The sequence below is a fragment of the Carassius carassius genome, chromosome 27, assembly GCF_963082965.1.
Source record: "Carassius carassius chromosome 27, fCarCar2.1, whole genome shotgun sequence".
Taxonomy (NCBI): domain Eukaryota; kingdom Metazoa; phylum Chordata; class Actinopteri; order Cypriniformes; family Cyprinidae; genus Carassius; species Carassius carassius.
In genome coordinates this window covers 16,315,511-16,342,358 of record NC_081781.1, presented here as the reverse complement: position 1 = coordinate 16,342,358, position 26,848 = coordinate 16,315,511, and the positions used below count along the sequence as shown (strand labels likewise).

Below are 26,848 nucleotides of genomic sequence, written 5' to 3'. Positions count from 1 at the left end.
CACCGAAACACTATTTAAAGATAGCAGGGTATTGTCTGTTTGAAGTTACTGAAACTTTAAAACCGTCACAGAAGCGGTGAAATTGAATAACTAAAAACAGAAACGCTAAAATCACTGATTGCACTTCACAAAAGGCCAAAACTCAGCAAAAGCCTATAAAGCCTATAAATGATTTCAGACTGATGAATGTGGGGCATTTTAGGTGACACAATTTCATGCATATATTCATGCCCCCATTTTCTTTTTATTTAAAATGTGCGCTTTGTTTCTTCTTATATGTTCAAACTCCCGTATTCACTTTAAGAGTCTCATGGATTATTGGTTAAAAAACAACAACACACATTTAAATACATGAACAAACTGGGTTTTCCAAGTTGTGCCTATGTTTGTATATTGTAAACGGTAAATTGTAAATTAAATATTTCATTTAAAAAAATAAATAAAGTCATACAGTTTTATTCTTTCTTACCTGGTATAAATAAGTCGTTTATGCCACCTCTATATGATTCCCTAAAAACCTTTGTTTTGTTTTTATGAATTTTCAGTTACCTGTGTATTTTCTCAGTTGTGTCTGTTTTTTAATTATTATTTTATTAACTTTTATATTATTTTATTATTTTAATAACTTTTCTGTTCCTTTCAATGTATTGTATTCTACTCAAAAACAAGCAAAAGCAACTCTCAAGGATGCTCGCATGCAAAGTAGCAGCCAGGTCTTGCTGCGTGTTGCCAGATTGTGTGGGATTCTGCTCTAACCTCACTGCGCATGCGCATGGGAAGCCTGGGGTAGGCCCTGCTGTTTTTCTAACTCGAGTTCAATCCTACACTGCCGTCTCAACCAAAACAAGGCGCAAGAAAATCCCCCTCCTAGACGGCAAATAACCGAGGTAAGAAAGCAAGCGGACTTGCAAGATTGCATTATTTTAAGAAAAGAGCAGCGGAACTCCAGTGTCGCGTTTGATACAAGCGTCTATGCGGTGAAAATACGGTGGAGTGTTTTTAATGCTTGCCTGGGAAGAATCCGAAGGCCCGGTGACCTACATTTGTTCTACTAGTGAGGCAAGGGGAGTGAATGATGTTGCGCTGCCAAATGTTCACAACCGATTTAAAGCCCGGACATCTCTCGTGCATCGCATGATTTAGTCCAAGCAGAAGCTATATCTTTGTGGCTGTGTATTTAGAACTTTGTTGCTGTGTTTATCAGCTATGCACGTATAACCCGGTTTATATTGAATTACGCGCGTTTGTAAGTCTGTAAACTCGCGCTTCTTCAGGTCATATTTTAATCTGTGTTTCAATGAGCATATCGATCAAATAAATCGGTTTGAGCGGATGCACGAATATCTGCCCGTGATCGTGAATCGGCTCGTTTATTTTACTATGCAGCCTGAACGTTTCAGCGGGATTGCGACTCCGAGGATGGGAATTAAATCCAATTTGACCTGACCATTTTATCACAGCTCTGACAGAGCAACCTGTAGCGAGCTCGGCTGAATATGTACTGTACATCCCGTCCTTTTTCTAAGCACAGCGCGGAGTAAGCAGCCGCACACAGAATTAGTTAACAACATATTGGAGATTTGGCCATTAATAGCAGCTTTGCACATCGTCCGGCTCTATTAAATTATCATGCGACCGGGGAGTGAAGCGACAAAAAAGAAGATAAAACCGGTAATTAATTGCTTTTGTTTAAACAGGTCGTACTGCAGCTTTTTGCGTGTATGTTTCTGTTAATTCTCCGAATTTAACGAGAATAAAACGGTAAAAACCTTTATGTCGACTGGCAGCAAGTAAGAGGTGTTACGGTTTCTCTCTGAAGGTGAATTAGGGTTATTTGTCTTTGAAGCAGTATTTCTTATGGACTGTGCTGGAACTGAATGGACGCGTTTAATTTTATATTTGGTCTATCTAATGCAAGCGAATATGATTGTTGGTAATATTGTTGGTTGAAGCATAAAAGCGCCTTGCCATCGTTGTTGTGTCTGATAACGGCGCGTGTCTAAATACCTAATGTTGTCTTGGTAGGCAGTTCACCTGGTTTTTGTCTATATCACTTATTTTCACACACAGCTGCCACTGATTAATAATTTTTAAATTAAACAGAACCCTCAGTTGTAATTTCAACCATACAAGCTGAACGCGACGTCACAAAATTAAGCCTTATCTCTTAAATATTGTTATGCACAAAATGTATTTATGCAATTAAAATAAAGGTTGCTGTATTGATATATCAATAAACGGCGATTATTTGCAGATTATTTGGCTGATTCCAAATCAGAACTAAAATGTGAACATTAGTCTAATTTTAAATATATATAGCCTACATGATTGTATTAATTTAGGTGCTGCCTTTTTTCTATATAAAAGTATTGTTTTTAATAGTCTCATTGAGAAATTCGATTTTATTTTCTGAACAGTTAGGCTAATAATATATTTAAATTATTTTTTAGATTTAATTCGATAACTTCCCATGTCCCCCACTGTTTATCCTGGGATTTTGTAGCTCATTGGATTCATCCATCGCTCAGCATTCAAAGGCAAAATATGATTTACACTGGTAACATTTTAATTTCAAGTTCTTCTGATACTTTCTAATGTAGAGTTAATAACACGTTAGAATAAGGAACATATATTCACTATCAACTAAGACTTTTCCCTCAATAAACTCCTAATTTGCTGCTTATTAATAGTTAGTAAGGTAGTTGTTAAATTTAGGTATTGGGTAGGATTAAGGGATCTAAAATATGGTCATGCAGAATAAGGCATTAATATATGGTTTATACATAATAAATAGCTAATATGCTAGTAATATATACTAATAAGCAACTAGTTAATGGCAGGAAAGGCTCCTTAATATAAAGTGTTACCTAACTTTTTTTTTTCTTTTCTTATAAATCAAAAGTGCCACTGTATGTTATGGGGATTGACAAAAATACAATGTCAAAAAATGACACACTGCATCTGGATTTTAATATAAGGGATATATCCCATCCGTCCCCACTGTTAATGGTGCCTCTGTTTTTAGGTTCGCTCTGGATAAGGTGCGTTCGTTTGCCACCCAACATTTCTTATCAAAATAGCTTGTGTGTACACGTGAATAACACTCTGTAAATAAACGAAAGTGCCGCATGATCCCCATAAAAGGAATCCTAGAAAACAGGTTGTTTTTCACCTTCACAATGTGGATCAGCAGCAGTCCTTCACTGAGGTGGAGAGTGTTTTTCCTTTTCGTGAATTTTTTTTTTGGCAGAGCAGTTATTTGTCAGTACATTATTCCTCTTTACAAAAATGTAACCACCAATTCCACAAAAAATACTACAGTGTTCAATGTCAAGGTAAATTATTATTGGATCCTTCGTACAGTATAAGAATTATATTTATTTATGCCAGGGTTGGTTAATATCTAATGTAAAAATGGAGTTGCATTGTTGTTAAACTGTCGAGAAAATCATAAACCTGCCAAGCTTCCTGTGACTTTTTGAATGCCTTTGTGATTTATTTGATTTGTTTGTATATCCCCCATTGTAAGAACCTTTACATTGTCTGAACAAGTTCAGTCAGTGATTGAATTGGTCATGAAGTTGAACTCTGTGAGGGCATTCAGAGAGAAGTCAACTGCAATGTCACTCCAGCAAAGTCATGCCCATCCGACTTAACAGGTTTGGCCGATATCGCTTTTGACAGCGTTTGCAAATCTATCACAACCTTGCACCCTACTTTATCACATCTGCAAGTGTGCAGCTTTGGCTGAACTGCTCTGGCTTTTGTTTTATGCATTAAAGGCATGACGATCAATGTGTAGGTCAAAAATATTAATGAGAAATAAATGAGGCGTGTGTTTATATGTTTAGTAAAGAAACTGTAATTTAGGATGGAAAGGTTATAGCGAGCACAGGGGTCAGGGCAGGTCAAAGTGCGTGGTTTGTAACAAGACCTTTCATTCAGTGGTTTGTCGCTGTACCCTCCTAAATTCTTTTATCATTTACTATTATATGAAGATGTTAGTCTAGAAATGTGGGTCTCAGAGTGTTTTTTTGAGATTGGAGAAAGTCTTTTGACCTATAAAAGTCCCAACATTGAGTTGATCAAGCCAAAACAATTACTTGTAATCAAACCTAATTAGATATTAAATATTATAATTTGGCCTAAATGAAGGCCATAAATTTGTTTATTAGAGAAGGAAATTAGACTGAGAGTACTTCGCGAGGAGTGGAAACTGTGATCAGAATCATTTGAAATGGCTGTGTACTGTTACTTGTCATGAAGAAATTATTATCAAAGAGAGACTTTAATATCTCATTATGTGGTCCTGTGTGCATTTCAGATCAAAGTTGCTAAGTCTTCTTGTTACATTGCCTCCAAAACAATCTCTTGGGTTAATGTTTTAATTTTCTGGGAAAGTGTTATGGATTATGAACTCTGTGGTTTGGTATGTGGAGGCTGGGGATAAAAGCAAGCATTCTAGTAGCAGACACAGACTACACATGGTGGCCAGTATGTCTTGGCAGTAATATTAAAGCGTTGTTGATCTGGTCAGTTGGGTTTTGAGGGCTGGGTCATGCTTTCTGGTGTCTAAGGAGCATGCCATTGGTTAAATGTTCACACATGAAGAAGCTACATATGGTTAATGACAAACGTGTAAAACGTGTATTTCACATGTAATGACAAAATACACGTGAAAAATATTAATTAATAGTTGTAAACATTCTTGGGATGTAGGTATTGTTTATAATGAGTAGCCAGTATTATGCAGCACAACTGTTTTAAACATTGAGAATAAAATTAATAATAATAAATGTTCAGTGAGCAGCAAATCAGCATATTCGAATGATTTCTGAAGGATCATGTGACACTGAAGAGGAAGAGTGAAATTCAGCTTTCCCATCACTGGAATAAATTACATTTCAAAATATATTAAAAACGGGGTAACACTTTAAGGACCAATTCTCACTGTTAAGTAGTTACTTATTAGCATGCCTATTATTAACATATTGGCTGTTTATTAGTACTTAAAGCTCATATTCTTCATGAGTCATGACCATATTCTACAGCTCGAATCGCAATACCTAAACTTAACAACTACCTTAATATGAATAAGCAAGCAGCAAATTAGGAGTTTACTGAGGCAAAAGTTGTAGTTAATGGGTTTTAATAGCGAGAACTGTACCTTAACATAAAGTGTGACCAAAACAGTTATTTTAAGTACTGTTTGACTGTATTTTGAGACTTGTGGTTTGATTTCTCTTGTCCAAATATACCCATAAAAGTATAAACTTCTGGCCACCCAGTAATTCTTGAAGAGCACACAAAACAGATCTTGATTAACCTACTTTGATTTGCTAAGATATCTTGTTGTACTTGGAAGGCATTACAGAATACGTAGCTGCTAATACAATGCCGTTCTGACCTTATTGGCTCTGTTCGGTGTCAGGCTTTTTATTACAGTGTGTTCATGGAGCTATTTACATCTGTACAGGAAAAATATTAATACATAAAATAACTATAGGATATGTAGCAAATGTCATTTTACCAAATGTAAAAAATGTATTTGTAAATGTGTACATTTACACTACAGTCAATGAATAGATACTCAGTGTTGTTCGATATTACTTGCATAACTAATGTTAACGAATTCAAACTTCAAATGTAGTGTTGCCAAAATCTCTGAAACAGATGAAGATTTTATAAATTAAGCCTTATGATGCTTCTTACTTCCTCAATTTGTGCAAATGGCCTTTAAAAGTCATGGAGGTACAAAGAGATGGAAGCTGACAAGTACTTTCACAAAGTTTCATCACTTCCTGTTTGGTCTTGACTGTTGACTGGGCAACCAATGGCAATAATAACATTAGATATCTTATTTTTCCTCTCTTTTCTATCATTATCTTCTTAATATAGGCCTATTTAGTATTTTTTCCCTAAACTTACCTCAGAGCTTTTTTCTCTTTGTGCCTTTAGTTTATTTATAGACGTGTTTGTTTGTGTACTTTGGCCACTTGTGAACATTGTTAATTGTGTTAAAACCATATGAGGCCGTTAACCCGCAGTTCTCCGATGTTTGCTTTCCACTTTAGAATGATTTTGGGTCAAGAGGCCATCTGAGCTCTTGTTCTCTTTCATGCCACCATTTCATAAGACTGTCTGAGGGCGTTAACACTTGCGATTTTTTTTTTTTTATAAAATAAAAAGCTTGCAGCGTTTTGGTTAACAAATAGCAGCCGAGTGCGTCTTTGATTGCTATAACAACTGCTCCAACAGTAGCCTAGCACTGTATGCTGCAGAAATGTTGAGAAAGAGTAAAAATGTGGCTCATGTGTTGCCTTTTGAAGATAACGAGGAGGAGAATGTCAGTTCACGACGATGTTTGTGGTAGCGCGACATTATACAGGGAAGGAAACAGTATGGTGCTTACAATAATTTAGTCCAGGAGCTCCGGTTGAATGATGCTCGGTTTGTAGCATATTTAAGGTCATACAACTCCTTGTGCTCCGAAACTAGTACGAGCTAATATACCGGCTATCTTTTCAATTTTTCTTGTTGCTTTTGTTGTTAAGCTGCGCGAGCGTATACTGTACCGTTCCGCACCCTGAACACGAGTAGACCGTGAAGAGATATTCAGCTCAAGTTCTCAGTGTTGGATGAGAAACAAAACGGACTAAACTGAGACCAAACTGAAATGTTTTTTTTTTTTTTTTAGAACTTGCATACACGTTTGAAAAGCCAGAAATAAACGTCAGTTCTGCATTAGGATGACTATTTTTATTTTACCTTGAAATTACATAGACTTAATTTGATTTAAAAATCACCTGCTGTAGCACACTCAAAAAAAGTGTTTCATTCATCCAATTAAATCTTTGTAGGGTAATGATTCACATCTATATTTTTTTACTTGAGACAATAAATTTTTTATTTTTCATTGGCTCAAGTAAAAAAAATATAGATGTGAATCAATACCCAAATTTTTTTATTAATTTTTTTTATTGGATGAATTAAATACTTTTTGCCTCTTTGTTTTATTCGCACCAACATTATTTGAATTTAACATTTTGGAATAATGTATTTATATAGCATACTTTTATTTAGTCTAACTGGTAAAGACCTTTTTTTATTTAAAAGCAAATTTAAAAACTAAAACAAATACTGAACGCTGATTAAGAAACATCTTATTGAATGTGTGTTGATTTTGTTGTTTGGATTGTAGAACTATGCAGTTGTTGCCTTTAATTTCACATGGTTACAGTTAATCTTTTAATTTAAGGCCAGTTCTATGTAGTTTCAACACAATTCAAAAACAAAAGCTAAATGCTGATGTCTGGACCATCTATGTTTGTATTGAATGTAGGCTAATTACTGTGCAGATACTGCCGTTAATTTCAGATGGTTACGGTTATTGTTTTCAATAGCCAAAAGCCAGTTTGGCCTATTAAATACCAAATAAACATCTTGTTTATGCACACTTTCCTTCTTTCTTGTTTGTTGCTTAAAGATAATAAAAAAAAATCAGAAATCGGTATCGGAATCGGCCAGATTGCTTGTAAAAAAATCGGTATCGGAATCGGCCATGAAAAATCATGATCGTGCATCCCTAGAAACGACTCACCACTCGCTTGTCATTGGTCAGCTGGCAAAAACGCACTTGATGTAGGGGCATTTTTTTTTTCAGACGCTTTTTGAAAAGACGCTATGAGCTGCAGAAAAAGACGCCGGCGGTGGCGTTTTAAAAAATGCTAGCAGCTTAAAAAAAGGCACCAAGTGTGAACATAGACTGAGATTGTCCTTCCTGCTTGCCAAATTACATTCAGTTCAGCCCACACAGATGCCAAGCCCTCTAATGAAAATTAACTTTCCGTTAGAGATTTTCAAACATCTCCTGTCCATATCTGATCTGCTCATGTCAGTCAGTCAGAGAGCGATGGGAATGATTGTGTTTTGATGACGTGTGACAGTAAAGGCTTGTTTTCTATACCGTTTCCCATTTCCTGGCAGCTGATGCCTGTAATTTCCAATCTGTAATTGTTCAGAAAAGTTACATTTCCACTCATGGTAATTTTATTGGGTGGTCCAAGGCAAACTGGAATTCCCTGGCATTTGAATTTTTCCACAGTCATCCTACATTTCCTCCTTGCTCTTCAATGGATGAAACTGGAGCCGATATCAGTTTGGTTTGGCAGTCTCCGAGGGACGCTATGGCCCGATGCTGGGTGCCAGCCTTGTGTCCAGAGGGACATGTGGCTGCATTGTGGGAGTGTGGGTTGGAGTGACGAGTCCTTTTGGATGCCCATAGCTCTCAACATCCACCCACTCCACCCAAACCCACATGTATGCATGCCTCCATCTGCTCGCTGTACACTCTCATGCTCTGCGTTTCTTGTTGGACTGTGCTTCAGAGAACTTGTTTCAGATCAAAAGCATATTACACTTAAGTGTTGGCAGTAAAGCCCATTTTGGTTTACAGATGTCTTAATGTAACCATTGATTCTTTCTTCCATATTGTAGCCACTGATTCTTTCTTCCATATTGTAATGTACATCCAATTGAAATTGGTTTTTCGAAAAGAAAAAAAATGTTGGATGGGGTCTTGGTTCAGTTTATCGGTTGTTGATTGGATGGAGGCAGATTTGTAAGAAAGAGTTGGGTTTTTTTTTGTGTGAACAAACTTATAGTGATCTGTAATTTTCACCAGAAGATTGAACAGATGAATCGTTCACAGTAAGAAAGTAGATTTCAATGTGATTTTAATGGTGAGGTGAGTAACATCTTTGCCAGTGGTAGCAAATTAAACTGGTGTATGTGCAAGTGGCTAGAAATAGCAAAACGGTTAAATGAATGGTGTGAGTTTAGGGCTGTAAAATCTGTTAGATTATCTTAGATTAGAGTGTTTGAAACTCCATTGTTTTTTTTCTGTTCTGTTGTTGCTTGACCCAGAGATCGTAACCAGTTTTAAAAACATTGTAAAAGCTTTAAAACGGTGTTTGTTTACAATGTTTTCTTCCTTGCTAATGTTATTTCCGGGTTCAATTTGATTTACCACCATGTGGACTCAATAAAGCAGTTTTATCTTTGCCATTCTACATTTGATGCATGATTGCTCTCTTGGTTCCATATATAAGCAGTGGTTTGATTTATCAGGTGCTTGGTTTTCTGGACGTTGTAAAACAGTTGGCAAGGATCCATCATTACAAAGGCAAAACACTTGTAAATTAAAGATGACATATTGCAGGGGAATATGTCATGTGTTTTCATCAATTTGGGTCATTGTTGATTTGCGAGCTAGGGTTTTATTCTTTTAAAGTTTGTCTTTTTGCCATCTGGGGACATAGCACACTAATTATTCAATGATAATTTATCAAATAAATTTTGTGTTTAGCTCTCACACATATTGATGTCATAAAATCATGAAATGCAGAGTGCATCGTTATTATTATTATTATTATTATTATTATAAGTAGTAGTAATAATAGAAGTAGTATTAATAGTATTTATTTATTGTCATATTAATAAATAATCAATAATTTGGTCATAGTTGTGCACCCTACAAAAATATTACTATTTTCGAATAATAATAATAATGATCTTGATTAAAATATTATTATTTATTTTTTATGTATATTCTAGCACAGCAAACCTGGAGGGTTTTATTTACAATATAAAAATAATAAATAAATAAAATAAAATAAAACAAAAATAGTGCAGTCATTTTTATTAAGTTAACTTGTAAGTAAGTGCCTCATACAAAACTCACTAATGTGGAAAACACACAAATGACCAGAAGAGCTGATTGTCAGTCTGGCAGATGAACTGATAATAAAATACCCTGATTTTCCGTAATGTTTTTCCATGTGTTAGGAAGTTGTCGTAGTCAGCCAATCAGATTCAGGCTTGTCATGTCAACTGTAATTGCCTTAGTAACCATCACTAATTAGCAGACGTTCCTAGACTGTTTAGCGCCCTCAATACCTAAACCAAAAACCTCTTCCTAAGACAAGGCTTTATTTCTTCATTATTTTAAATGATAAACCGTTATAGGTCACCTCCTAAATTTAAACAGGCAAGCTGTATTTTGCTCAGCCAGTTTGCTGATATATTTAGTCACCCAGACACTTTAATCCAGTGCCACTAACAGTACTATAATTGCTGTGTGATGTCCCTCTAGACATTTGGGGATAGTGGAGAACGGGGTCAGTTTACGCTCAGCTTTTGTCTGTACGTGTTACCGTCTCAAATCAAATTGATTTTATTGTAGTATTTGGGTAAAAACTGAGAAAAAATTATGCTTCTGTATTACAAGCCAGTTCTCACCTCATGTTCTCAGCTCGATATATGTTTAGAGGTGAAAAGAGTAACAGTAAGATGTTTGCATGGAGGGACAATTATTTGTCACACTGCAGCGGGAGTCCAGTGATTTGGGTGGGTGTGCGTGTATGTGTGAAGACTCAGAATGACCCAGATGTTTTAGTTGTGAGTTCATCTCTAATCAGAACCTCTAGGACGAGCAGAGAAGAGAGCGGGTGGATGCAGAACATTTCTCAGAACTAGACACAGGTTCTGTACACATGCACAGCACACACAGCAGCACACCGCATATATAAACCGTGACCTGGTTTGTTGACACATTTCAGTGCAGAATAATAGTCAGCAAATTGTGATAAGAGACGCATTCAAATATTCTTAAAGCTAACTCCGATAATCACTCAAATCCTCACAGAGAGCCCGTTGTCTTTTATGCATTTAAACCGTTTCATTTCTTCTTTATGCTCTCAATGATATTGGCATTTTTTCATTTTGCCTTTGCAGGGTTTCCATCACCAGTGAATTTGAGTTTTTGTGTTTGGACTTAAAACACTCAATGACAATCTACAAGAGCCTTTCTGCAACCCTCCCAACCTAATGAAGGTAAGATGAAAAATGGTGAGAACGACTGTCTCCAGAATGAACATAAGTCAAAGACATTATTGTGGCTGGTGAAGGTGTTGAGTAAACATTGTTTTTTTTGGCTGCTGCATCACATCCATGGCATGCTAAATGTAGTTCACGTGTCCTGCGCGAATGGCTGCTTAGTTCTTTTGTGCTAGCTTCATCTTATTATTATGATATGATGGCCTGTGTGCATATGACAGTGTTGTGATTTTCATGTTGACTGCATCCAATCTTGCTGAGGGTCTGACTCACTTAATAGCTTAATACCCTGCAAGCCCTGGAGATGAAACCACAAATGGCAGAACTGGAGAGAGATGAAGCACAGCGTTGATTTGTGAGGAGGATGTATTTACTCGGTTTTATATACACATTTTGCTTTTCAAAGAGAATGGCAGCCACTTTCTATAACTAACGTGAAGAGCCAAAAAGATGTATTCTGTTTGTTTTATGCACTTTTTTTTTTATGATAGAGACAGTAGACAGAGGGATTGGAACTGGTGCATGACGATCCAAAATCAAACTCTTGCCTTCTGCCGGTCTATGTTTCTGCTGCTTATTGCAGAGAAAATAATTAAATTGAGGAGATCTTCCATGCATTTAAATTACACGTTTATGTTTTTTTTTTAAATTTTTTTAAATTATGGTTTAGTATTAATACGCACACATTTTATGTTTGTATGAGATTGTATTACAATATGTTTTCTGTTTTAATAGATTTTACATTGCAATTTATTTCTGTGATGGCAAAGCTGAATTTTAGTTGGAATGCTTCTCTCATTGTCTTTCAGATTTCGCACAGCTGTTTGTGTAGACTGGGGTTTTTTTTTTTCTTGCTGTGTAAATTGCATGAAGATACTATGTTTGTATTTGTAAATGATGTGTGTAGCACTAAGCACTGCTTCTGTATTTCCATGTGGATGGATGTAGCTGCAGGCTACAGTGCTGTTTGGGGATTCAGAACTGAAGAAAAACTCCCCTGGAGAACCCACATACGCACTGTTTCCAGTGATCTCAGTGTCTAGGCTTCAAACCACCTCACGTCACACTCGTCTCTGTGTTGTTCTCTCACTAGGAGGAAAAGAAGTGATTGTGCGCTAGGGAAAAGCGGGAATTGGAGAGGCCGTATGACTCGGCAGAAATCTCCTGCCCTCCATAAAAATACATTGTGTTGTTTTTGAGACCACAAAACTCTTTTTTTGTTTTGTTTTTGGCTCCAAGGATGGCATGGCTTTGCTGACAACAGGCCTTCATCCCTGTGGCATCAATAGCAAGCCTGTCAGCTGTATGCTAATTTATTTTCTGGCCATTAAGACCTGCAGAATATTTACGCATCATCATGTAAGTGTAGTCTTGGTGTGTTACCGGTTCTGTGGGGGAAAACAAATGCTGGTTACTGTTCTTACATTCATTTCTGTTGGGAACGTGATGAGACATTTTGTGTAGATTTAGTTATTTTTGGAGATTTGGCAAATATTTCTAAACATTTGGTAGTAAGTAAATAAAAAAATAAACAATTAAACAATTTTAGGAATAATTAGGAACTGTAATAAAAAATGATTTCAGTAGATATATAAATAAATCCATATAGTACTAAGAGCTAAGTTCTCACAGACTGATTTTGTGTTCCACTACACTGCTTTTGATTTATGTGTGTGTGTGGGTGAATGGCCCCTAAATGTGCATGTCTTCAGAAAATATTATTCATCAGTGACACTTTCCAACTACTTTATGATAAATTGTGTTAATATAACGCTGTATCTGGTAAAACGTTAAATGATTGAAATGTGTAGGGTTCTGCTATATTTCAAATAAACAAATGTGTGCCATTTATTTTTTCTGTGCAAAATAATTTATCCACTGCAATCATCTTCTGTCATTTATTTTGCCGGTGAAAGATCAGTTATGGATTAAAAAAAATGCTGAAAGTGTAAGAAAAAAAACAACAACTCTTTTGCTAATTTTTTATTTTTTGGCTATATGTCAATTAGTAATCATGGTGTGTGTGTATTTATTTACATATAGTCTATTACAAGTGTTGTGTATGCCATAGTTAGTTACTTCTGAGGAGGAGAGCATGATAATAGATCATAACTGTCACTTTGGAGCTTGTAAATCTTTATCATGTTTGTTTTTAAGTGTTTGTGCTGACAAATTGGGCTTGTAGTTGTTTTGTGTAGCATTTATCATTTAGCTTGATTTTGAAGAATTACATATGGCAGTTATGAATGATTAGTGGATTATTCAGCTCCTCTTGGCGCCTATTATTTATGTATTCGCGTGAAAGTGCAGTTTTTGTGTGTGTTCTGAGTCATGCAGGCGTAACAGGTGAGTAAGAGAGAGAGGAAGTAGGATGTTTGTCTGCGTTTGACCTGTGGACACGATTAGCCGCCTTTAGACTGGGAGAGGCTCACGTGAGCTCAACTAGAACAATATATCGAAGCAACCAGGTTCACACCTGAGGCCTTCAAACTCAATCACACAATGTCATTTTATTTGCCCTTTGTTATTTTCAATTACCAAAAATAGCTTTCTAAAATTGTAAGCCTCATATTTCTGCTCCAAAATTAGGCCCCATTCACTTCCATTAATAGGCATCGCACAATAAACTTGATTTTTTTTGTTTTTAAAGTTATTTATATTAATATTTGTGATAATCTGCATTATGGAACAACTGCTGCTGATTGAGCTTAATTTACTGAAACTGGAATATTCCTTTACCATTTTTTTGACCTCCCTGAAAATATATACATTGATATTGAAATTAATTTTTTTTTTTTTTTTTTGAGTATCCTGACCAGCTCAACCAATGGCATGAATCTCTTTAACCGACCGATTGCAAATGGGAGGAGTGCTTGGGAAACCTGTTTTGGAATCCGTTTTGGGAGTCATTCGCTTTCTACTGCATGTCAATCCATATACTTATAGAAGTGAATCAATGTGTCACCTGCATAAACAGACCCAGATCTTCTCTGTAAGTTTGAGCAAATCTGATTTAATGAGCAGTTTTGACATCTATAAGTCACCTTTTTTTTGCCTCTAATCCTCGTTCCATTCTCCCGTGCTCTCTGCCTCCCTCTGGCTGGGATCACGACTGACCCACTTGGCATCAGTGCCAGCGGTTGGCTCTTCGCCGTTTCTCTGAAAGACCAGACCCTCAGCCGCAGCAGCTCCACCAGGAGGCCCCCTGCCAGCTGCATCGTGAGGCCCTGCCAATGGAAAGCAGTATTGCTCAGACATTTTCCTGTCTGTAGACTGCTGGACGTTCACGCTAACAAAGGGCGCTTTTGTGAGATCCAGGAACGGGGGCTTGAGGTTGACTGCTGGCCCACAGAAGGGACTCTAACCTTGAGAAATCAGGGTGTGGTGACACAAAGTGTCCTGGAAGGAACAAAAATGACCTTTGCTTGATGATTATCATGTTTAGGATGGATAATCGGCACGGAGATTAGGGATGGCCAAGGGTACTTGGAAATAACAATAGTGATGGAGCCTTTCGGCTGTAGGATTTAGTTTTCAATTATTTTTAGTAAATTTAGCAAAAAAAAATACTATGAACTGCAAGTAACCCATTTGATTAAACAAAATGTTGAAGTAGAATGACTGAAATAGTATTTACTTGTAAAACTTGGTTGATTTTATCTGTTGCGTACTCAAGCAGTCAAAATGACCTGACACAGTTTAATTTGTTCCTCGTGTTATGAAAGAGTCTTTGGCACAAATTTGAACCTTTAATGAATTCTTAAGAAACAGAATGTTCACAAAGGAAAATATATTTTACTATACTAGAGAGTGCTGTTTATTATTATTATTTTTATTTTTTTTACACTTAGTGGTGTGGTTTTATTGTTCATGAAGGAGTCTCTCGTTTGGAGTAATGTCCACACTACTGCTGTCTTCTGGAGTTTGTCTCTCATAACCTCTTGTAGGTTGTGTTTTCTTTTACCTTGCATAGTTTTATTGAAGTTATTTATGGTTTAAGGCATTTCACACAACATTGGTGTTATTTGACTAATCTTGACTTTTTTTTTTTACTAAAATACAATATATATATAAAAAAAACCAATAAGCCAATAGTAATTTTCATGCTATGGCCAATTAGCTATGAATGACTGATATAAAAATTATTTACTAGTTTGTGTAAATTAATTAAAATAAAAACATATATATAAAATATATTTAAATATGATTATTTTTCCATCTTACCAATACACAATAATATGCTTAGATTTTTTTTTTTTTCGTTTTTCTCACCATATCAGAAAAGACCAGCGACCCATTTTTTGGATAATGACCCACCAATGTCTATGATTTATTGAACGCAGTGTGGAAAATTAGTGCAATGTTTTCCAGATATAACTATGTTTTATGGCTGAAGTGTTGGCACTGTTTATATAAACACCTTTCCACTGTGTTTGGATAGAGAACTCATTAGATAAATGTATTTACTGCTAGCATCTGCCGAACCATCTCACCACTTCATTGTCACCCTGACATTTGTGTGTGTGTGTGTGTGTTTGTGTGTGTGTGTTTATGGCTGTAGGATGAAAAGTAAGCATGATTACCCTCCAGTAAATGTGTGTTAGTATGTTCCTGCTTAAACTGTCTGTGTCCGCTCCCTGTGTATCTCTTAGTAGCGGTTGTCATTCTTTGATGTGTGTGAATGATGAGCGTAATTTGATTATAATTCATATATTGTGTGTTCTTATTTGGATTGTACAGTATGTGCATGTTGCATCGCTAAACTAAGCTAAAATTGGTCTGTGTTTGTGCGGTTCCTCACGTCCCACTGTGTGCATCTAAGCCGTGGCTGGTTTTAAATGTCGACCGTGGTTGCTTATGGATTGATCGTCATGGTAACAGTGGTGCAGTCATCCCCTCTCCCGCCCTGTGAGAGCGTTTGACACGGACGGCAATCCCAGCCTGTCTCTGAAGTGCCACTTTTGCTCTGTCACTATCAACAGCATTTTAATGCTTGTGAAACCTCTCCATATGGAAGCTTTCGGTTTAATGCAAGTCTAAGCGGTGGACCATTTTTGAGACCATTGAGAATCTTTAGGCACTTTATAATTGGTACTCAGTCTGATTCGGTTCGAGATGCATTCAATTCTGTATGCTGTGACTACAGATAAAAAAAAGAAGTATGATATCCCAGTATGGAGGGATCTCTGTCACATTTTGTTTTCGTAATACTGAGGTGTTTTCTTTCAGGTGTTATATCTTCATTCAGTCTTTTTGTCCTTGAATTTTGTACCTACTATCTAAAGGCTTCAGCGTATGTTTGTTTACAGTGTGAGCACACCTTTTCCTGGTATATGTACCGAGGCAGTATATGTACCATGCCCTTTTTGCAGCATTTGACATCACGTGACACGCCTGTAATGGTTTTTACTCGTATGTACATACAAAATATCTGAAATGCAATTTCTATTCTAAACCTTTCACCCAATTTTGCTTATCTGTTTGCAATCAGATAATTTAAAGCTGGGAAAGTTTTCAGTCCAATGATCCAGTATGCGAACGCATTCGAACAATCAGTCCAAACAACGCTAATGTAAAGAAAACCAGGCTGATTACATCAGAGATGGCGGAGAGAATAGAGACTCATATACTGTGTGTATATATAGAGAGACAACCAAAATGTGAAAAAAGTGTGCTTTTTTTGAATGATTATATGAGCTTTTTATATAATTAGATTATTTTGTGTCCTTTTGGAGCCTCCAAGTGCCCTTTTTTGAAAATATATCTAAATGTAGCTTAAAATAAGCTTGCAGAAAATGCAGTTTGGTAAGAATCACACTTCAATCTTTTGTGACAAAGCAAGATATGCTTAATTTCATGATAAGTTTGATTGTGATTTATTTTAATCTGATAAAAAATGTGAATCCATTTAAACTGACACCCCTATTTTTATTACTATATATTTCAATATTTATTTTTTATTTTTTATTATTAATACAGGTGCATTGCGTTTTGAATTTCTCAAATAATTCTGGTTCATGTTTTTTTTAAATATTTTATTAAATATGTTTTTTTTATGTATTTTAAGTAAACTGGATAATTCTAGTTATTGTCCTTTTGATCATTGTTGTTGTTCATAATAATAATAATAATAATAAAAATAACAAAAGACATTACAAAAATCAGCTTTTCTCTCAAACGTTTATATTTTACTTCCAAATGGAGAATGTAGGCTACATGTTTGCAGTTTTGGGTTCAGTCAGTGCGTATTAAACCTGAGTAGAGTGCTTCCCAACTTACAGTAAATGCCTTCTATTTCAGCTCGTGTTCCCTAGCCATTCTCTAAAGAGGTCCAGAGGTGTGACATGTGAATGGGCTTTGGGCTGAGTGAGTAATCCCTTGCATTTCCAGACTTAAAAGCCAGTGAAGTCATTTCAGGTTGATAAGGAGAGTTATGGCTAACATACTGCACAATGTTTTCCATGTTATCTATACGGTAACTACATCTGAAGATAACATGCAAATCTGTCACTAGAAAAGAGCAATTTTATGTTTCCAGGGATTGTGGAGTTGACATGGACTGTATAAAGGGAAAAGTAGAACTCTGCTTTAAACAGAAACCCAGTCTTCATATCTAATTATGGCAATCACTGGTCTTAAGGGATTCCTCATCATTTTCAGTGCACATGAATAATATGCGTGAGGATAAGTCTTATTTTATACATTAAATGCGTGTAAGGTGGTTGTGTGTTGTGCTATTGCGATATATCCATTTACCGTAAGTTTTGCTCTTCTCTTTAGAAGAACATTTTTCTAGACGATTGTGGGTCGATTGTTGCTTGAGTAATGGAGAAAATGCTGAGAGAGAAAATATGAGAGGGAAACTCTGCAGTGGAGGAATTCAGCACATCTATTTTTACCTCGCTTGGTGAGAGTGGTTGCTATGGCATTGCCGATGGGCACCGTTGTCATGCTGGCGTGACTCACATCCTCAGAGCTTCACTGACCTACATCTGAGAGAACACACACACGCACAGAGCCTGTAGAGACTCGATCTGAGGGAGCGGAGGAGAAGAAAGAGAGTGAGAATGTGTAGGCACCTTGCATGAATTTATTAAAAATGGAAAGCAGACTCTGCGGTGGAAGGGAATAGAAAAAGCCATGTTTGGTGGCTATCCTGAGACTGTAAGGAGACAGTTAGTGATGTCGGAGGCTAGGTTTGTGTTGCAGTGAGGCGATTCACTCAACTAAAAATGTTTTTGCAAACCCCCATTTCTTGCATGAAAAAATAATTTTATGATGCTCATTGCGATACATGTCATTGTTCATGACAATAACATTTTTATTATTTTTTAATGCATTTTTTTTTTGTCATTATCTTGCAACATCTCTTGAGCTTTGTTCACTATTTCTTGAGTCCTTAGTCTTCTTGGGTCTTTATGCATTGATTAGCAAAAGATGTATCAAAGTTTAAGTGAGTTAACTTGCATCTTCTCACACTTTAAAGAGACTTGCATTGCATTCAGGTATACATTTGATCAATTCATGCATTTTCTGAAATGAACTCATGATCTTGACATTGCTTGCTCAATGCTTTTTAGAATGCAAAGTGTGTGTAATTGTAAACTGAAACTAAAATTATTAAGAAACGATTTTGTTTATTGGAAGTAAAGCTGAAATGAAATAAATTCTAAATAATAAATGGAATGAAATTAAACTAACTGAAAATTAGAAATGTTGCTGTGTCAACTAACTGAAACTTGATCGAGTTGAAGCACCAAAATTACTAACTGAAAATGAAGCAAAATAAAAACTGAATAAAAAAATAAGGGGATCTATTTTGAAATAATTTAATGGAAATAAAAATGAGAAAACCATGTAACAAAATTACAAACGGACAATATATAAAAATGAATATATATATATATAATATAAAAATATACCTGTATATAAATAATACTCAAATTTGAAAACAACATTTAACAGGAAATTAAAACAGGAAAGTGAACCAGTCTTTCATTATTGAAGTGTAGACCATTATGATAATCAATCAATCAATCAATCATTCATAAATAAATAGATCATATTAAATGAAAATATTTTTATTTATACTGTCCCCTTGAGAGTTAAAAAGAGCAAATGACAATCCTAATATGCGGTTACACGGTTGTGTATCGTCCATCTGTGACTGTTTGTGTGCAGGTACAGTTCAAGATATGCATGTGAAAATATTCCCACCTCAGTCGATTGCGTACAGAGCCCCTAAGGGTAGACGTGGGTGTGTGTGAGAGTGAGAAACCTCATCTGTTTGAGTGTGGCGTGAGAGCGGAGGAAGAATTTGTTCATTTGTTATCTGGTTTTAAACCTAGTGCTTTAGGCGCATCTGTTTTGGCTGACTTTTGCCGAATAGGTAAATGTGTAACTCTCGGCAAGAGAAGAAGCTTGGATATGGTTTCCTTCTGCTATTTCTCGTATTTTCCTTCCCTTCTTTGATACTACTCTGTGTCTTTATCCTGTTTGTGGTTGGTTAGCTGAGAGTTTGTAGACTCTGCATTTGATTGGCTGAAAAATCCTTTTATTTCTTTCTCAGCATGTTATTGGCTGCCGTTTGTTTGTGGTGAGCTACTCCTGATTTCCTGATTTGCTGATAGCGAGTGTGTGGTGACTCAGCCCGTCGCGTGATTGGCTGCAGCTGTGGCTGCCTGTTGAGCGGTGATTAAGTCGCAGTGGAAGAGAGAAACGGTGAGCGAGAGAAGCAAAAGTAGGTCACTAGGTCAGCGGGTCAGTGAAGCATCTACTGACATCACGGTTACAAAACCATTGCTCAGCCTAATGTTAATGCCACAACCGCTCTACAGGAAATGCTGGGGACTGCCTTACTTCCTTTTTCTTTTACTCTTTTGCTTTTATGTCTCATTTTATCCTTTTTCACAATGATGAGTTTTTCTTTTACAAACCCTCCCCCTGATTTTTTTCTTCTTGCAAGCCTTATCCTTTTTTTCTCTGTCGAACCCTTCTTCACAGTTTAGCAAGCCTTGCTTTTTGTCAAAACTTTTGCGAAATTGCCTCCATGTCTCGGTGAACTGAAAAAATGTCACTTTGTCCTACATCCTTTTCCACTCCTCCGTCGCCTCTCTCTCTTTGCTTGTGTGCCCTTCTCATATGTTTTTCCCAGAATCCCCCACCTTGTATTTCGACGTCTTTTTATGTTGTTTCCTAATTCAAAGAAATCCTTTGGATTCCTAGTGATGTATGTGATGTATTTCATGTGTTCAGGTTATATTTGTGGAACTGTGTCAGAGGATTTCTCTTCCCTACATTTCCCTGTAGTGAAGCCATTCTTTTTTCTTGTTGAACTGATACTCCGGTAACATTTGTGACTCATATCTGGAAAGCATGTAAATGTAAAAAATATCTTCAGTGAGCAAAATAAAGAATATCAAAAGGACTTTCAATGAAATCTGTAAGGATTGTTTTGTGTCCTTTGTCAAACAATCCTGAATCCTATTTTAGTATTTGTGTCTGAATTTGTAATCTTTAATCTAGAATCTTCGCATTAAATCCAAAATGATCCTCCTGGATGAACTAAAACTCTCAAAGGATTCTTTTTTGTGGAGTCCTGGGTGTTGTATAATCTTTGTTGAGTACAAATCCTGGGACAGTTGAAAGACAATTCATGGCATATTTCCTTTACATTCTTTTTGCTATTCTACAAGGATATTATGTTGCTGCTCATAATACTCTAATGATAATATTTTGGGAGGATGTGCTAGAAAATGCGATTTATGTTTTTATCCCGTAACACAATTCCCATTTAATTCTTCTTGTAGTTTCTTTCAAATTTCAAAACATTCCAGGAATTTTTATTATTATTAATATATTAACTGGGTGTGTGTTTTTATTTATTTTTCACTTATTTTTTAAATCTTATTGTTTATTGTGTGGTTTTATCAGATGTGTATTGTGTTGGAATAATGTTTTGCTTCCAGACAGTCAAAGGATTTCCTTTGAATCCCTTTTGATGTTCTGTATTTTATGCTTTTGGTAGCATAACAGTCATATTTGTACTACAAATATCTACATTTATTTTGTGTTTTGTTAGCATAATTTTCACTACCTCTCAAAGGTTTTTGAAAGAAATCTCTTTTGCTCAAGACTGCATTTAAAAAAAAAAAACAGTTAAAACAGTAATACTACTGTTTTAACTGTGTATTTCTATATTAATATATTTTAATGTATCATTTATTCATGTGATGACAGCTGAATTTTCAGCTCTGTTACTCCAGTGTCACATGATTCTTTTTACTGACCCCAAACTTTTGAATGGTGGTGTATTTAGTTCCAGTCTGAAGTCTAATAGAAACAAGGGGTGTGTTTTGTCTTAAGTTTATTGCGTCTGGTCTGGTTGCTTGTTTGCGACTTTCCATTCTTTTGTCCTAAATGTTACAGGAGTGGCTGAATTGACTCTGAGCTGTGTTGGTATGTTGTTTATTTTCTTTGTGTGTGTTGTCTGGGTCAGTAGTCACATGTAGTGATCAGAAGGGGGACATAGCTGGTGTGCAGCGTGGCGTGACCTGCATGTGACAAGACACTCATAGTAAAAACATGAAAGAGAGATTTCCATCATAACCAGCTTTAACCATCGTTAGCACGGTTGTTTTCATCTGGTCACCTCACCACACATCCGAGCACCATGGACCATAGTGCATTACAGCCATCGTCTTGTTTGCTGTTGTGATTAGTCAGTGTGTCTCCACTGTGTCTACATTTCAGCTTAAGGAATGTGGCAACGTTAGCAGCTAATTTAACTGAGCTCGTCACTTAAATAAACGTCAGAGTTTTCTTTGTTGTTATTCCAGCTTTATAGATGTGATGAGGTTTATATACAAACTATGATGCTGTTTTAGTTCCACGTAAAAAACAAATAATTAAAAAATAATAATCTAAGATTACATTAAAGTCTAAATATTTTGACTTTTCTTTCTCAAAGTATTTTGAAAATATTCAAAACTATTTTCAAAATATTGCTACGACTTTATTTTCTCAAAATATTTACTTGATTCTTGTAATTTCGACTTCATTCTCATAATTTTGACTTAATTCTCAAAATATTTTGACTGTATTCCCAGATTGCGATGACTTTATTCTTGTAATTTCATCTTTATTCTAAAAAATATTTCTACTTTATTCTCGTAATTTCAACTTTATTCTTGCTATGACTTTAATCTCATAATCTTATATTTTGTATTTTTTGACGTGGCACTAAAACGCTTTAGTAAGAAACGACTCGTATGTTATTAGTAAAGTTACATCTACAGTAGATATTTTAATACATTTGTTTAAAAAATGCATTGTATTGTATTTAAAAAATTATTTTTTAATGAAAACATTTCTAAAGGGATAGTCCCCATTGATGTTCATAGCATTTTTTCCATACTATGGAAGTCAGTAGGGACTAGAAACTGCAAACTGCAACCAAATATATTTTCTTTAATGTTCAACCAACTCAAGCAGGTTTGGAACAACTTGAGGGTCGGTAAATAATGATAAGTTGTATTTTTGGGTGAACTGTCCCATTAAGCTTCACTGCGAATATAGCATATTAAACACGATTTAAATAAATAGCAATACATGTTATTATTTGAAAAATGTAAATTATTTACAATGTACATTTTTTTTCAGCACTTCGGATGAAGAACGACCCAGTTGCGTGTGATTTCTATTTGAACTCATTTGAATCTGTGGGTGTGTTAAGGTATGCGTGTCCGTGCTGCTTCATGTGTGGATGTCATTTGAACTGTTGCTCAAATCATGTGGTAGCTGATAGGTCATGCTAGCTCCTAGCATTAGGCTAATCTTCTTGCTGTTATCGTTTCTTTTTATAGGCCATTGAAATGGCCATAAACAAGAACGACCAACTATTTCTGGCAGGACGACTAAGACAGTAATTTGTTCTATCATTAGGCTGTATTTTATGAGTGTTTGGTGGCTGACTGAAGGCTTTTCTCTGCAGTATGCAAACAACAAATAGCTTTATGGTAGTTGCTGGGAGTTTTAGGGGTTATTTCACACTAAAGAAGACCCACTGTCTGTTTGACATCAGAACTTGTTTCATTTGGTTTGTGTCACACTAGTAAAAAACATACCTAGAAAATGTGAATTCAGGGGATAGCAGTCCCAGACATCAATATTTTATTTACATTTTTTATATACACTGTGCTTTATATTATATTTTATATGTAAGGTTTGTGTGAATTCTGGGATAGCAATCAGGTGACATTTAAACCATGCATGAAAACAGGATAAATGTTAAATATTTGATGGTATTAACCAAAACACAACAGACTGACTGTGAGCTGATGTACTCTGATTGTAGTAATCTTGATAAGCATGCATACTTTGACCTAACTTTTATCATCATTGCATGCTTTTCAAAGGACCAAACTGGGTCAAAGCTGCTACCTTTGTCTGTGAAGTTTTGTAAATTTTTATGTGCACATCACTTTTTTTTCTGACTGTCTTGATGAAAAGACCAGGATGCTGTCTTCTCTAAAGGTTGCTCATTGATCATTGCAGTCTTCCTGTTGGAACATGGAAAGAAACCTAATATGAGTGAAGGCAATACCACACCACCACTGCTATATATAGATTGGCCTCAGGGTTGTGTGCCTTAATGACACATGCACTTCCTTGGACATGTCTTGCAACTTGTCAGGGTACTACAGCTTCATCATGTCTCACACAGCTCACACTTACTGCTCCTTTCCTGCTGGGGGTTTTCCTGTAGAGAGAGACAGTGCCTATTCGTATTTTACAAAGATGTATGCACTCTCACATGAAGGGAGGTGCTCATAAATGTAAGTTGTGCCTATGTAATAAAATGAAAAAATTAAAATAATAATAAAATCATTCATTCATTGTATTTATTTTATAATATTTAAGTACTCCCACTAGAAATATATGTAAAATACATTTTATATTTTATTTTATAGTTTTTGCAAACACATACATGTAATAGAAACCAACACTATAAATGTATGCACATTTCTTTCTTCAGTGGAACACATTAAAGAGGACCAAACACATTAATGAGGACCAGACTATTGTCGAGCACCTCAATCTGTCCCGATGTTCGGCGTGGATTATGTGGTAATATGAGGCGTTCACCGATCAAATCTCGAAACTCCCGATCTGCTCGCACACAAATCGGGCAGCCCCGATTATTATCAAACATGTTTGATATTTAGGATCTAAATCGGTGTAATGATGGCTATATGATTATGTCAGTACTTTCACAGCCAATGCGCAAAACAGCTGATGTATGGTTTTGTTGGATAGTGGAGATAGAGGATACTGTTACTTGACAAACACAACTGTCTGGAATGTGTTGAAAATGCATCACAACTGTAAGGAGAAATAGAAGTGCTGGAGTGAAATGAGTGAAAACCAGGTCAGTGCAGAAAGCTAGCATGCTAAAAAACAATCAATGACGATCTGCTGCGTGAGATCACGTGAGGCACTCCCTCTGACATGATAATGTTAACTAGCCTATATCTTGCAGTGTGATGTGCCACGATGTTCAAATCTTGTGTGTGCATGTTTAATATTTGAGGGAAGATAATCTGAAAAGATTCTCCTTATGTGTGTGCTGCAAACAGATTTCAAAATCGGTTATGATTTTAAAACTCCTGTAGTCTGAGCCAAGCTTTAGACCTCTTAGTGGTCCCTAGAACAAAACTTAAGAATAGAGGAGATAGAGCATTTTCTATTGCTACGATCTCCCACCTGAAATTAGAACTGCACCCACCCTGTCCATTTTTAAAGTGAGGTTAAAGACTTTTCTATTTGATCTGTCTTATACAAAATGAATGTTGATGCGGTTGTCCTGTTCGTCATTGTCTTTTATCGTGTTATGGTGCTTATTTTAAACTTTTGCATTCTGTATAGCACATTGGTCAATGGTAGTTGTGTTTAATTGTGTTTTATAAATAAAGTGATTGATTGATGAAGGTGCAGTGAATTCTGTATATTCTGACAAGTTCTGTTCTTATGACAGCTGAACTTCGGCCCTGGTTTTACAGTACTGGATGTTTATCTTTGGAGAAGGTCTTGCCAAGTCGTCTATCAGTCTTGGCAGTACATCACAACATCTGTGGCCTTGTAAAATATCTAGTAGTAGGCTGAATAGTTTATTTTGGGATGGACAGAGCGGTTAGTTCTAGGGGAAAATCTTAAGCTTCAGTTAAGCCATTATTTTGGGTACGGCACAGATTTTTTCCCCTTTTTTTCTCACAAAATGTTTACCATGAAGACTTTAGGGTCTTTAAGGTCATGACCCTTCTCAGGCTTACTGGGTCAAAGGGATATACATATTTATTTATTTTTTCTTGAAACCCGAACACCTACTTTTATTAATTCAAATGTTTTTATTTTATTATAATCTTCTTGGTACCGGTTAAGCTAATGTATTACTTTTTCTCTAATGTAATTAAAGTATTTTTTCTGGAGCCAGCTGTTTATGTGACTAAATTCTGTTTCTGTCTGTGTTTCAGATTTAAGAGCAGATTTACAGTGGTTCAGGAACATTGCTGCTATTACAGAAATAATGACATGAGTAAGTTTATTACCTACAGAATTAGTTATTTAATTAATCAGTTATTAATATTTTATACATTCCAATTCAGTCATCTTAAAAATGACTACATTTATTTTTTGCCATCTATACTTAATACACATTTTTATATTTTCTACAAATATTGTTCTGCTGTTAAATATTTAATGTAATAATAACTTTTATATTGTTAGTAATATTACAGGAGCTAAGTAACTTGTGAACACCATACAGTGATTTTTATTTTTATTGAAAAACCTTATTATTTGAGAATCAAATGTGTTAAACAGGCTTTAGAGGAAAGTTTAATTTTATATCTCTCAATCATCATTGCATTGCATTGAATTATATGTTTTGCCCCCACATTTAAAAGTACAAAGCTTTGAGCATTTAAGTGTCATCTTACAAGACATATTATTCGGACAGCTGATATTTATATGCGTGTTATGTATGTAGTCTTTTATACAACAAACGATCTCATTCGAATTTCAACTTGTATATATAAGCATCTGCCAAAAATAATTGCACATTTTTGCTCAGTTTTGGCTTCTTAATAAAATTGAGGTGTTATTTCATTCTCATATTGTCCTATATCATACTAAATTGGTCACAAAAATCATATGCAATCTTTTTCTTGAAAGGTTCAATAAACTATTCAGTTTCTGACTATTGTTTTATAGGTCAGGCATTTAGTTAAGTTAAAATTACTTAAGGAGTATATATATAAAACATATGACTTTTATTACTTATAAAATGGATTTTTTTTTGTTTGTTTGTTTGTTTTTTTCCTTAGGAGGTGGCTAGTGCTAACATGTGGTGCCTCCAGTCTCACACACGAATGAAAGCACATACACCCCACAGGGACCCGCAGCAGGCTTTTCTACCTTGACCTCAGAATCTTCTGATTGACCCTGCACACAAAAACATTCATATTCACACGCAACTTCTGTCTTGCCCACAGATTGGCCTCATCCTACATCCTGTGGCAAGCTCCTCTCTTCCTTCCTTAGAGCAAGCAGGCCTGGAGGTAAGTTTGCGTTTGAATGAATGAATTATTAAATTATTACATTTATTCCTCTTGTGTCTTTTCCATTTTATTTTAATCGTTTAGAAGGCACTTTTATACACTAAAACCCAGATATATGTATTTATTCATTTAGAGTGTGCCTAATTTAAATTGCATTAAATGTTTTTTTGTTTGCTTTTTTTTTTTTTACACAGGTTACAAATGTCTACCTCACGCTTAAAGGTCCTCTCTCTACAACTGCGACCCTGAACACACTACAAAAATGACCTCTAGCATAGACCGGTAAGTCCTTGGTTGACCCCAAACCAAAATCATGTGAAGAAAGGATTCTGTTA

General features: G+C 35.7%; 1 protein-coding gene across 4 annotated transcripts in view; it reads left to right on the top strand.

Moving 5' to 3' along the window:
- Positions 1-721: 721 nt before the first annotated feature.
- clocka (clock circadian regulator a) overlaps positions 722-26,848 on the top strand; it is a 61,014-nt gene continuing 34,887 nt past the window's right edge. For 2 of the 4 annotated variants that reach the window (XM_059512969.1, XM_059512966.1), the window contains exons 1-5: positions 722-887; positions 10,795-10,893; positions 25,428-25,489; positions 26,280-26,513; positions 26,708-26,795. In XM_059512969.1, the coding sequence (XP_059368952.1) occupies positions 26,776-26,795 (20 nt within the window). In that variant the 5' untranslated portion in view covers positions 722-887; positions 10,795-10,893; positions 25,428-25,489; positions 26,280-26,513; positions 26,708-26,775. Of the gene's footprint in view, positions 888-1,212; positions 1,672-10,794; positions 10,894-25,427; positions 25,490-26,279; positions 26,514-26,707; positions 26,796-26,848 lie in introns of those variants that run through there. The other 2 variants (XM_059512968.1, XM_059512967.1) reach the window with 2 other exon arrangements.